The sequence below is a fragment of the Rhinoderma darwinii genome, chromosome 3 (assembly GCF_050947455.1).
Source record: "Rhinoderma darwinii isolate aRhiDar2 chromosome 3, aRhiDar2.hap1, whole genome shotgun sequence".
Classification (NCBI taxonomy): domain Eukaryota; kingdom Metazoa; phylum Chordata; class Amphibia; order Anura; family Rhinodermatidae; genus Rhinoderma; species Rhinoderma darwinii.
The window spans coordinates 4,083,088-4,097,681 of NC_134689.1; the positions used below are offsets into that span (position 1 = coordinate 4,083,088).

Below are 14,594 nucleotides of genomic sequence, written 5' to 3' on the forward strand. Positions count from 1 at the left end.
AGGGCAGTATTATAGTAGTTATATTCTTGTATATAGGGCAGTATTATAGTAGTTATATTCTTGTATATAGGGGCAGTATTATAGTAGTTATATTCTTGTATATAGGGGGCAGTATTATAGTAGATATATTCTTGTATAAAGGGGGCAGTATTATAGTAGTTATATTCTTGTATATAGGGGGCAGTATTATAGTAGTTATATTCCTGTATATAGGGGCAGTATTATAGTAGTTATATTCTTGTATATAGGAGCAGTATTATAGTAGTTATATTCTTGTACATAGGAGGCAGTATTATAGTAGTTATATTCTTGTATATAGGGGGTAGTATTATAGTAGTTACATTCTTGTATATAGGAGGCAGTATTATAGTAGTTATATTCTTGTATATAGGAGCAGTATTATAGTAGTTATATTCTTGTATATAGGAGCAGTATTATAGTAGTTATATTCTTGTATATAGGGGGCAGTATTATAGTAGTTATATTCTTGTATATAGGAGCAGTATTATAGTAGTTATATTCTTGTATATAGAGGGCAGTATTATAGTAGTTATATTCTTGTATATAGGGGGCAGTATTATAGTAGTTATATTCTTGTATATAGGAGCAGTATTATAGTAGTTATATTCTTGTATATAGGAGCAGTATTATAGTAGTTATATTCTTGTATATAGGAGCAGTATTATAGTAGTTATATTCTTGTATATAGGAGCAGTATTATAGTAGTTATATTCTTGTAGATAGGGGGCAGTATTATAGTAGTTATATTCTTGTATATAGGGGCAGTATTATAGTAGTTATATTCTTGTATATAGTGGCTGTAATATAGTAGTTATATTCTTGTATATAGGGGCAGTATTATAGCAGTTATATTCTTGTATATAGGGGGCAGTATTATAGTAGTTATATTCTTGTATATAGGAGCAGTATTATAGTAGTTATATTCTTGTATATAGGAGCAGTATTATAGTAGTTATATTCTTGTATATAGGAGCAGTATTATAGTAGTTATATTCTTGTATATAGGGGCAGTATTATAGTAGTTATATTCTTGTATATAGGGGCAGTATTATAGTAGTTATATTCTTGTATATAGGGGCAGTATTATAGTAGTTATATTCTTGTATATAGGGGCAGTATTATAGTAGTTATATTCTTGTATATAGGGGCAGTATTATAGTAGTTATATTCTTTTATATAGGAGCAGTATTATAGTAGTTATATTCTTGTATATAGGGGCAGTATTATAGTAGTTATATTCTTGTATATAGGGGCAGTATTATAGTAGTTATATTCTTGTAGATAGGGGGCAGTATTATAGTAGTTATATTCTTGTATATAGGGGCAGTATTATAGTAGTTATATTCTTGTAGATAGGGGGCAGTATTATAGTAGTTATATTCTTGTATATAGGGGCAGTATTATAGTAGTTATATTCTTGTATATAGGGGGCAGTATTATAGTAGTTATATTCTTGTATAAAGGGGTAGTATTATAGTAGTTATATTCTTGTATATAGGAGCAGTATTATAGTAGTTATATTCTTGTATATAGGGGCAGTATTATAGTAGTTATATTCCTGTATATAGGGGGCAGTATTATAGTTGGTATATTCTTGTATATAGGAGCAGTATTATAGTAGTTATATTCTTGTATATAGGAGCAGTATTATAGTAGTTATATTCTTGTATATAGAGGCAGTATTATAGTAGTTATATTCTTGTATATAGGGGCAGTATTATAGTAGTTCTACTCTTGTATATAGGAGCAGTATTATAGTAGTTATATTCTTGTATATAGGGGGCAGTATTATAGTAGTTATATTCTTGTAGATAGGGGGCAGTATTATAGTAGTTATATTCTTGTATATAGGGGCAGTATTATAGTAGTTATATTCTTGTATATAGGGGGCAGTATTATAGTAGTTATATTCTTGTATATAGGGGTAGTATTATAGTAGTTATATTCTTGTATATAGGAGCAGTATTATAGTAGTTATATTCTTGTATATAGGGGCAGTATTATAGTACTTATATTCCTGTATATAGGGGGCAGTATTATAGTTGGTATATTCTTGTATATAGGAGCAGTATTATAGTAGTTATATTCTTGTATATAGGAGCAGTATTATAGTAGTTATATTCTTGTATATAGAGGCAGTATTATAGTAGTTATATTCTTGTATATAGGGGCAGTATTATAGTAGTTCTACTCTTGTATATAGGAGCAGTATTATAGTAGTTATATTCTTGTATATAGGGGGCAGTATTATAGTAGTTATATTCTTGTATATAGGGGGCAGTATTATAGTAGTTATATTCTTGTATATAGGGGCAGTATTATAGTAGTTATATTCTTGTATATAGGGGCAGTATTATAGTAGTTATATTCCTGTATATAGGGGGCAGTATTATAGTAGTTATATTCTTGTATATAGGGGCAGTATTATAGTAGTTATATTCTTGTAGATAGGGGGCAGTATTATAGTAGTTATATTCTTGTATATAGGGGCAGTATTATAGTAGTTATATTCTTGTATATAGGGGGCAGTATTATAGTAGTTATAGTCTTGTATATAGGGGGCAGTATTATAGTAGTTATATTCTTGTATATAGGGGGCAGTATTATAGTAGTTATATTCTTGTATATAGGGGGCAGTATTATAGTAGTTATATTCTTGTATATAGGAGCAGTATTATAGTAGTTATATTCTTGTATATAGGGGCAGTATTATAGTAGTTATATTCTTGTAGATATGGGGCAGTATTATAGTAGTTATATTCTTGTATATAGGGGCAGTATTATAGTAGTTATATTCTTGTATATAGGGGCAGTATTATAGTAGTTATATTCTTGTATATAGGAACAGTTATCAGTGGTAAATAGTAGTTTTTTATTCCTTGTTACATCCTCCGGAGTGGGATTCCTAGGGTACAGTCACGTTTTATGATGATGATGATTGATGATGATGATGATGAGAGTGATAGTTGCTCAGGACCCACGTCTGCTTTACTGATTGTAATTATATCCTTTATTACACGTGTCTGGCTTGTTATAAATTGCTGACTTTATATATCGCGATACTGGTGACATGCACCCCTTGTGTACCGGAACAGTGTGTGCAGATTCCATTAGGCAGATGAGGGGCCGGCAGCAGCACAGGGGGCGGTGATCGCCGGCTATTGGTCGGCTGTAATCCGTGGATCGGATCGTGCAGATTATCTGAGATCAGAGACGAGACACAGCCGGAGAGGGAAGAAGAGAAGTTGTCAGCGGGTCTCTGCTGCCCACTCATGGCCTGAACCCCCGGGGGGCATGATGTGGGGGAGTCACAGCCGGGCGCTGCTCCTCTGGATCTTTCTTAATGGATGTGCGGGGCCCCGACCCGACCACAACAGGAGGACTGGGATCTCCCCGGACACGTGAGCTCACACGCTCTTCTATATTATTAAAGCTGATTATTGTAATTGCCTCCGTATATCCCCTACTCAGGTGCCCCTGCCAATTATCTGCCCTATATATATATATATATATATATATATATATATATATATATACTTTCATCTATGTTCCCCATACCCTATAATGTGCCAACTACAGATCTCTTACTACCAACCAGCCCCTGCCACTCTGCCAAATAACCTCTTATCTGCCCCAGATATAGACTGTTGCCCCTACACCTCTAGCCTTTTTGTTTTTATAACTTTGCAAATTCCCCTCCTGCCCCATGTATCACTGTCTGCCCTCCTGCCCCATGTATCACTGTCTGCCCTCCTGCCCCATGTATCTCTGTCTGCCCTCCTGCCCCATGTATCTCTGCCTGCCCTCCTGCCCCATGTATCACTGTCTGCCCTCCTGCCCCATGTATCACTGTCTGCCCTCCTGCCCCATGTATCACTGTCTGCCACATGTATCTCTGCCTGCACTCCTGCCCCTTGTATTTGTCTACCCACCTGCCCCATGTATTTCTGTCTGCCCTCCTGCCCCATGTATCACTGTCTGCCCTCCTGCCCCATGTATCACTGTCTGCCCTCCTGCCCCATGTATCTCTGCCTGCCCTCCTGCCCCTTGTATTTGTCTACCCACCTGCCCCATGTATCTCTGTCTGCCCTCCTGCCCCATGTATCTCTGTCTGCCCTCCTGCCCCATGTATCTCTGTCTGCCCTGCTGCCCCATGTATCTCTGCCTGCCCTCCTGCCCCATGTATCTCTGCCTGCCCTCCTGCCCCATGTATCTCTGTCTGCCCGCCTGCCCCATGTATCTCTGTCTGCCCGCCTGCCCCATGTATCACTGTCTGCCCGCCTGCCCCATGTATCACTGTCTGCCCGCCTGCCCCATGTATCACTGTCTGCCCGCCTGCCCCATGTATCTCTGCCTGCTCCATGTATCTCTGCCTGCCCCATGTATCTCTGCCTGCCCTCCTGCCCCATGTATCTCTGCCTGCCCCATGTATCTCTGCCTGCCCTCCTGCCCCATGTATCTCTGCCTGCCCTCCTGCCCCATGTATCTCTGCCTGCCCTCCTGCCCCATGTATCTCTGCCTGCCCTCCTGCCCCATGTATCTCTGCCTGCCCTCCTGCCCCTTGTATCTCTCTCTGCCTGCCTGCCCCATGTATATCTTTCTGCCTGCCTGCCCCTTGTATCTCGGTCTGCCTGCCCTCCTGCCCCATGTATCTCGGTCTGCCTGCCCTCCTGCCCCCAGTATCTCTGTCTGCCTGCCCTCCTGCCCCCAGTATCTCTGCCTGCCCTCCTGCCCCATGTATCTCGGTCTGCCTGCCCTCCTGCCCCATGTATCTCGGTCTGCCTGCCCTCCTGCCCCATGTATCTCTGTCTGCCCCCTGTATCTCTGCCTGCCCTCTTGCCCCTTGTATCTCGGTCTGCCTGCCCTCCTGCCCCATGTATCTCTGTCTGCCCTCCGCCCCCTTGTATCTCGTTCTGCCTGCCCTCCTGCCCCCCGTATCTCGGTCTGCCTTCTCACTTATGTCTTCGCTTTCTCTTCGTTACCTTCCTTACCCTGATATCTATATTCTGTACCCACCTGCCCCATTACGTGTAAATGCCCCTGTCCCTGCCTGTTACCCCCTTCTTCTGACTTGTTGCCCATACTCTTCACATACTGATCGCCCTCTGCCAGCGTTCCATCTGCCCACCATGCCCTCCCTTATTACTCACCTGCCCTCTCTACTCTCCCACTTTTACCCCTCTTGCTCTTTCCTTCACCTTTGACCATATTTTGTGCCCAGTTACTCCTTGAGGAAATGTAACTCTAGATAGGGTAGAACTACAAGTCCCAGCATCTTGTGCCCGGCAGTTTATTCTGGGAGTTGTAGTTCATCTACCCATGAGGATCCAATCGTCTCTTACTTTGTACTTCTTGCTGTTATACGCCGGCGTAAAGATTTTAGAAACCGCGTCTTTGCCCCCTGAGGTATCCGCTCCAGCGCCTCCCTATGGATTATAGCTCTCACTGCATCGGTGTCCTGCATTCTTAGGCCTTATTGACTACGCCGTGTGCCGGGACTCCGTGTGACACCGTACTATGCCCCGTCAGGTGCCGCTTGAGAGACGCAACGCTTCCTTACACCTCCGTAATATGGCGTCCGATCCAACGATCATCAATTTATTTATATTTTTCCGTCTAATCCATGTGATTTTAAATTCCGAGGTGCCCAGTGAGGCCCCTGCACCTCTATAGGAGCTATATAAGGGCTTAATACGGAGCCTTTTACAGTACCTATGTGGGGTCTCTGGGCCCCTCTGATTCTAGGGCCCCCGGGTGTCACTGCGACGTCTATTATCTGTCTCCACATGTCGTTCTGGTTTCCTCATCTGTACCCCTGGCATTGAACTTGAATGGCAAGGGGACTGTTAAGGTGGGCAATAGTCCCAGGGGGTATTCTGTATATGGGGGCAGCGAGCTGAGGTTCTTATTGGACGTCATGCCAGCCTGAGCCTTTCTATCTTAGAGACTCCTTACAGGGCTGGTACCAGACAGCAGTGTGTGCCAGGGCCTAAAGGGGTTTGTGTGAGCTAAGAAGAAAAGATCTGTCTTTTATCTCCAGGAACAGCGCCACTCTTGTCCCTGGTTATGTCTGGTATTGCAGCTTTTCCCCATTCAAGTGAATATCAGAGACGGCCCATGGACAGGAGCGGCGCTATTCTGGGAAAATAATCAGACTTTTCCTGCTAATCTCATACAATCCCAAAAAGTTCCCAGTGGTGCCAACATGCGCCAGCCCTAACACTGCAAACTGGCATCTCTGCACCCCATCACTGACTTTACAATAATTTCTTTTTGCCTCTTTACCTACCTTCCCTCCCCCTACTGCAACACCTACATCTACACTGTGCCACCATCTGCTGTATTACATAGCCACCTGTATGCCCACTACCTGCCCACAGTCCTCACCAGTACTCGTTACTAGGACTGCAGACTGATTGACATCATATGTGTGACTGATATCAGCCGCTCCTCTTATATCACTCCAGTACTATTATATCCTCCAGAGACATTACATCATATGTGTGACTGATATCAGCCGCTCCTCTTATATCACTCCAGCACTATTATATCCTCCAGAGACATTACATCATATGTGACTGATATCAGCCGCTCCTCTTATATCACTCCAGCACTATTATATCCTCCAGAGACATTACATCATATGTGACTGATATCAGCCGCTCCTCTTATATCACTCCAGCACTATTATATCCTCCAGAGACATTACATCATATGTGACTGATATCAGCCGCTCCTCTTATAACACTCCAGTACTATTATATCCTCCAGAGACATTACATCATATGTGTGACTGATATCAGCCGCTCCTCTTATAACACTCCAGCACTATTATATCCTCCAGAGACATTACATCATATATGTGACTGATATCAGCCGCTCCTCTTATATCACTCCAGTACTATTATATCCTCCAGAGACATTACATCATATGTGTGACTGATATCAGCCGCTCCTCTTATATCACTCCAGCACTATTATATCCTCCAGAGACATTACATCATATGTGTGACTGATATCAGCTGCTCCTCTTATAACACTCCAGTACTATTATATCCTCCAGAGACATTACATCATATGTGACTGATATCAGCCGCTCCTCTTATATCACTCCAGTACTATTATATCCTCCAGAGACATTACATCATATGTGACTGATATCAGCCGCTCCTCTTATAACACTCCAGCACTATTATATCCTCCAGAGACATTACATCATATGTGTGACTGATATCAGCGGCTCCTCTTATATCACTCCAGTACTATTATATCCTCCAGACATTACATCATATGTGTGACTGATATCAGCCGCTCCTCTTATATCACTCCAGTACTATTATATCCTCCAGAGACATTACATCATATGTGACTGATATCAGCCGCTCCTCTTATATCACTCCAGCACTATTATATCCTCCAGAGACATTACATCATATGTGTGACTGATATCAGCCGCTCCTCTTATATCACTCCAGTACTATTATATCCTCCAGAGACATTACATCATATGTGACTGATATCAGCCGCTCCTCTTATATCACTCCAGCACTATTATATCCTCCAGAGACATTACATCATATGTGTGACTGATATCAGCCGCTCCTTATAACACTCCAGCACTATTATATCCTCCAGAGACATTACATCATATGTGTGACTGATATCAGCCGCTCCTTATAACACTCCAGCACTATTATATCCTCCAGAGACATTACATCATATGTGTGACTGATATCAGCCGCTCCTCTTATAACACTCCAGCACTATTATATCCTCCAGAGACATTACATCATATGTGTGACTGATATCAGCCGCTCCTCTTATAACACTCCAGCACTATTATATCCTCCAGAGACATTCCATCATATATGTGACTGATATCAGCCGCTCCTCTTATATCACTCCAGTACTATTATATCCTCCAGAGACATTACATCATATGTGTGACTGATATCAGCTGCTCCTCTTATATCACTCCAGTACTATTATATCCTCCAGAGACATTACATCATATGTGTGACTGATATCAGCCGCTCCTCTTATATCACTCCAGTACTATTATATCCTCCAGAGACATTACATCATATATGTGACTGATATCAGCCTCTCCTCTTATATCACTCCAGCACTATTATATCCTCCAGAGACATTACATCATATGTGTGACTGATATCAGCCGCTCCTCTTATATCACTCCAGCACTATTATATCCTCCAGAGACATTACATCATATGTGACTGATATCAGCCGCTCCTCTTATATCACTCCAGTACTATTATATCCTCCAGAGACATTACATCATATGTGACTGATATCAGCCGCTCCTCTTATATCACTCCAGCACTATTATATCCTCCAGAGACATTACATCATATGTGTGACTGATATCAGCCGCTCCTTATAACACTCCAGCACTATTATATCCTCCAGAGACATTACATCATATATGTGACTGATATCAGCCGCTCCTCTTATATCACTCCAGTACTATTATATCCTCCAGAGACATTACATCATATGTGTGACTGATATCAGCCGCTCCTCTTATATCACTCCAGTACTATTATATCCTCCAGAGACATTACATCATATGTGACTGATATCAGCCGCTCCTCTTATATCACTCCAGTACTATTATATCCTCCAGAGACATTACATCATATGTGTGACTGATATCAGCCGCTCCTTATAACACTCCAGCACTATTATATCCTCCAGAGACATTACATCATATGTGTGACTGATATCAGCCGCTCCTCTTATATCACTCCAGTACTATTATATCCTCCAGAGACATTACATCATATGTGACTGATATCAGCCGCTCCTCTTATATCACTCCAGCACTATTATATCCTCCAGAGACATTACATCATATGTGACTGATATCAGCTGCTCCTCTTATATCACTCCAGCACTATTATATCCTCCAGAGACATTACATCATATGTGTGACCGATATCAGCCGCTCCTCTTATATCACTCCAGCACTATTATATCCTCCAGAGACATTACATCATATGTGTGACTGATATCAGCCTCTCCTCTTATATCACTCCAGTACTATTATATCCTCCAGAGACATTACATCATATGTGTGACTGATATCAGCCGCCCAAATCCACAATTTTCCCATATCCACGCTCTATAATGCTCTCCCCTTTCCTTATAACCCTTTAATTTTATAGGTTCAGTAAAGCGTTAACATGTGCCAATCTGCTAATGGGGGGGGGACGGGGGGGGGGACACAACTCCCACTTACTGCTTGCGTTTAACCCTATAATTGCTTATAATATTGTAAAATGAAAGCTTCAGCGTCTGCAATAAATGGATGTTTGTCGTCTTCTACGGAGATGTCTACGATCGGCAGCTTTCCAGCTATTGTGGAACTATAACTCCCAGCTGTCAAGGCATGCTGGGTGATGTAGTCTCACAACCGTGCCCTTTTATGGTTGTAGAACATTTACATTTAATTCCAGCAATTTTGGGGTTAAAGTGGGGGATACCTGGCTCATTGTTAACCCCCTCTCTGCCGTCCTATGAGCTCTCCCGTACGTGACGTTTCCTTAAGTTGTTTTTCAGTGTGACAGGATTTTTTTTATATGTCTCTGAGTATAAAAACATAATTTGGCAGCTTCGGAGGGAGAACCGGCTGTTTACTGCCTACATCCTGCGAGTTCTCAGCTCTGTGTGCGGGGAGTCGGGAGGTGTGTGAGCGAGAGAGACAATCCCAACTGGGACATTTGGCGCTCACTCACACGTTGGGGACATACGGGGAGATGCAGCTCGCTTACACGTACGGGGAGCGCATAGCAACACGTGCAGCGCTGCTGAGAATCAACCTATAGCTGCAGAGCATCGCGCCCGCAACACCACGCTCTGTTATTCCTCTGCAGCACAATTATTGTTTAAAGCGCTTTTATTTCTAAAATAAATTTATTTACTTCTGTGCAGGGGGAGGATCATCGAGAAAAGAGACAACAATCGCCTGTCGCAAAATTAGCGCTGGTGGTCTGTGAGCCGGACCCCCCCCCCTGATCCCCACAATAAAGGGGCTGCAGCGCTGGTCTGATGTCTTATGTAAAGTCCGGCGACTTTCTAATATACCTGGTGTTTCAAGTTCTCCATACGTTTAAGATGTCTGCTTGCTGTCAGTGAATGGAAATATTTTTGTTTACAACCAGTCCTGACCGAACACGTCATAGCTGAGGGTTTGTTACACTTGTATCCAGTCTAGACAATCCTCTGTGAGGTAAACACATGGCAACACAAATCTCTCTCCTGTCCTGATAGTTGGTTACAATGTATCAGTGCAGGTAAAATGTATCTGTCTTGAGTCCAGATTGTTTCGCTCACAGAGTATTGACTAGACATATTGTAACAAACATTCAGCTGTGAGAATTATTAGGTCTGTAGAGGATACCCCTTCTAAACGAGCCCTGCTCACACGGCTGATGGGCTTGTTACAATGTAGGTATGACGGGCGAGAGATTTTTACTGCTGGTGTGTTTAGCTCACCAACGATCGATTGCTCTGAAGCGCTCAGCTGTGGAAGCAGGACTAGGTTAGAAGGGATTTTTGTCTCTGAAGTAGACAAAAATGATCTAATACGCTCACAGCAAGCAGAGATCTTAAAAATAGTAAAAAGTTGGAAAACTGTTCATTGTACAGGGATTAAGAGGTATTTATATAGGATGGCATTGATGAGGGTCCATTGGCTTGGAGCCCCCCGTTCTATGGTTCTGCATCGTGTTCGGCATTCTGTGCTGATTAATTTCTTAAAGGGGTACTTCATCGAATATCTGATAAATGTCCCCCCACTAGCACATTCATGGCGAGGCGGAGGTGTATTGAGTGATGGTCGTGTTCACCACGCCAACTCTGTGGGATGTACGGAAACAGCTGAGGACGCTCACTTCATGGACGCTGCGGGGGTCCCTAGTCTAGAGATTTGTGGGGAAGGTGTTTCATGGACAAGTGTTAAGCTGCGTCTAAGATAAAACAACGTAGACTTTACCTTCTAATCACAGAACAAATGTGTAATTGATGAGCCATAAATGTCTGAAATACAATAACCCTTTAAATGATAAAATTCTGTCTGCATGCAGCCTCCACTAGGGGGCACTCACTTCATATTGAATGCACAAATACCAAAGTATTCAGTGAGCTCCCCCTAGTGGTGGCTGCTGGCAGACAGAATTACATGACCCAATTTTGTCTTTGCAGGGACTTTGGAGCTCGGAGTCCTATAAAGATATGTTTATAGAATTAATCAGCGCAGAATTCTGGACATATTAGGACATTCACTCTATGGCAGATTTCCCTTTTGAAGGGTATGTTCACACGCTGTGTTTCCAGCTGTTTTTTGGGGGGGTGTAAACGCCTGCAAAAAACGGAAGCTGAACGCCTCAAAACACCCGCCCATTGATTTCAATGGGGAAAAAAGTCGTTTCGTTCAGACGGAGCATTTTTTTTATGCGGCTGTTTGAAAAAGTGCCGTAAAAGGTGCATGTTGTTTTTTGAGCCGTTTTTCATTGTCAATAGAAAAACGGCTCCCAAAAACGTTTGATGCTTTAAATCGGCTGAAAACCAGAGGCTGTTTTCCCTTGAATACCGCTCCATATTTTACAGCCGTTTTTACTTTAGCGTGTGAACATAGCCTTAGCGTAAGTGCAGTTTGACCATTTATGGCTGCAGGGTCCCCGTTCGTGTATTCGGGAACTTGGGTGACCGCTCAGGAGTGGTGATGCAAAGTAGCGTAGCGAAAATAGACTTGAGCGATACCGGGGAACTTGTCAGAAATGGAGCTGCTCTCCAGCGCAGGCGCGGTTAGACAGCGGGCAAGGAAGAGAGACCGTTATTGAGTTGGCCCAGGCGAACCCAGGGTACGAAGTCTAAGGAATCCCCAATCTTCACCCTTAGTCCTCGCAAAAAGATATGGACTTTGCTGGTAGGATTCCCAGGTCGCGGTTCCCAGCATAGTCCCCAATCGGGTCGGTAACAAGTAGGCAACGTCCCTTCCAGAAACGGGTATTAAGCGCGTGGTCAGGCCAGAGGTCGGTACACGGATTATCGGATCAAGCAGAGTCAAGACAGTCGGGTCAAACACAGGGAAACCAGGGCAGAGAATCAAGCAAAGAACTTCAGGAGCGGTTCCCTTGTAAGATCTCGAGCGTCTGACGTCATCCCCGGCCGAGCTTCAATTCTGCATCCGAGCCTTGCCGAAAGGGCGCTACAGCTCTGGACAAGCCAACAAGTATCCCGCCGGGCAGATGAAGCGCCGCGGTGAATCGGGAGAGATCCTTGACCGTAGTATTAGGACAATTCCAGTGTATTTCTGAAGACTCAAACCGGGTCTGTGTCTCAGGGAGGACAATAAAACTGCTCCATCTGTCTGTATAAATCCCAGGTCCCACCCGGTCACACAGTTATGTCCCAGGCTGCATCTAGATTGATTTATACTGAAAGCGAAGTAGGAGGAGAAGCTAGCTACTTCCTCTCTATTGCTGACGCCTCGCTTGTACTACACTTCCCAGCGTTTCTTGTTTTTCAGTATAACTTTATAGGCTATAAATGAGAACTTATCAGAGCATCACTCTGGATAGTGTAAGAAATGGTAAGGTTTACTGTGATTGACTACCAGGGAGAGCTGAGAGAGGGAGGCGCCTGTGAGAGAACAGGTGACAGAAAAAAAAAGTCACATTACAGCTTACATGATTGACAGGAAGTAGTCAGACAGCTACTTCCTGTTCCAGTAATGGAAGGCAGGAGAAGTCTGGAGCATGCAGATAACCCCCATAGCTGCGTGTCAGAACTACAGTAAAGACTGACACACTTGGCTAGCAGGACCGAAGAGCGATAGTAAGAGAGGCAATTCTAGATTTATCTATCCTGCACGTATCTCATAGGTCTGCACTAATGAGCTACGGCGCCGGCCCTGAAGACAGAGAACATGGCACGCGTGCTGCAAAGTACCTTCAGATCATTAGTGCAGCGCCGACCGAATCACATCATGCTGATCACATCATGCTGATCGCATGAGCACAGCAAGTGTGTCAGCGGGATCGGGGCTGTGGCTGTAATAAACAGCCGCAGGCCCGTTGATCTGTTCTGATACCCTTGACTGCTGTGATCAAAGCTGACTGCGGCATTCAAAGGGAAAATGAGAAGGGGTGACCCTGTGACGTAATCGAGGGACATACCTTATATGGGCAGACAGCCCAGGGTCCGTTGAAGGACCCCAGGGCGGTCTGACCATATTTCCTGTTAGGGCATACTTGGGTATCAACTGCCTGTGTACTATAAGGCCCCATGCACACGACCCGTATTTTTCATCCGTGATTGTGGACCCATTAATTTCTATGGGCTACGGACACCTTTCAGTTTTTTTACGGATGGGTGACCATTCCGTGGAAATGATCCGTAAAATATAGAACATGTCCTACTCTTGTCCGTAATTACGGCCCGGACTCCCCACAGAAGTCTGTGTGCTCTTCAGTAATTACGGACGGCTACGGATGTGTAGCCGTACGTAATCACAGAAGCGTTGCTAGGCGACCCCAGGTTTGCAGATATTGCACATAATTTGTAGGTTTTCTTCTTTTTGCGGATCCGTATTTACGGATGCACTTTGGACTGTATTTGCAGATAAGTTGCAGATGACGACGGATCCGTATTCACGGATGGATGAAAATACGGTCGTTTGCATGGGGCATAAGCAAATGGATATATGCCAGTACATTAAAGTTAAAAAAAAGTAATGTTAAAGAAAAAAAAATCAGTAAAAAAATATACACAAATGCGAATATTTTTTTATTTGTTTTTTTACAATAAATAAACATTATTTAAATAGAGGTCTCTATACATCAAATATTATATATCCAAAAAAGAGAGAACGAAGCAGCACTCAAAAAAAAACTTGGGTTTATTCATCCGGCATCCACTACAACGTTTCACCTTCTCTATGACCGTAATCACCTGCACATATTGATGCCGTCATTCGGGATGATCCGTGGATGCTGTAAAAGCAGAAAAGGAAAAATGATGCGGTTTTTTTTTCCCCTGCATTTTTACCAAAATAAAAATGTACATATAAATTAAACGATGATGTAAATGCAGAACCTTCATTCAGTACAACTCGTCCGACGTAGAACATCCAGCAACATCGAGCAATAAATTCAAAAGTTAAGAGCGCGGGATGCGAAGAGGAGATAATGAGGAAAATTGTTGCGTCCTCGAGGCCAAAATTGGCTCTAAATGTCCCTCAGGGGTTAACATTATGTGAGGGAAATGATGGGGTCACTTATCATTGATGTGAGGTGCGATGATGATGATGATTTTTGAACCTCCATGCGCCTCACATTACTATTAATTAACCCCATCATGGAGCTCACACGTTAACCCAATGTTGTCCATTATGACTGTGGTACATGATGGGGTTAATTACTATTAATGTGAGGCACATGGAGGTTCAAAATTAATTGCGCCTCACATCCGAAAATGGAAGGACTTTTTTGTTATTGTTGGCAAAGTATCGTTTTGGTATCGAGAATCGCAATATTACACGAAGTATC

At 43.0% G+C, this 14,594-nt stretch overlaps 1 protein-coding gene across 3 annotated transcripts in view; it reads left to right on the plus strand.

Annotated features, from left to right (window-relative positions):
* Window positions 1–3,172: 3,172 nt before the first annotated feature.
* Window positions 3,173–14,594, plus strand: part of CACNA2D4 (calcium voltage-gated channel auxiliary subunit alpha2delta 4) — a 163,690-nt gene continuing 152,268 nt past the window's right edge. For 2 of the 3 annotated variants that reach the window (XM_075855699.1, XM_075855701.1), the window contains exon 1: window positions 3,173–3,422. In XM_075855699.1, coding sequence (XP_075711814.1) covers window positions 3,316–3,422 — 107 coding nt within the window. In that variant the 5' untranslated portion in view covers window positions 3,173–3,315. The remainder of the gene's footprint in view (window positions 3,423–14,594) is intronic. The other variant, XM_075855700.1, reaches the window with a different exon arrangement.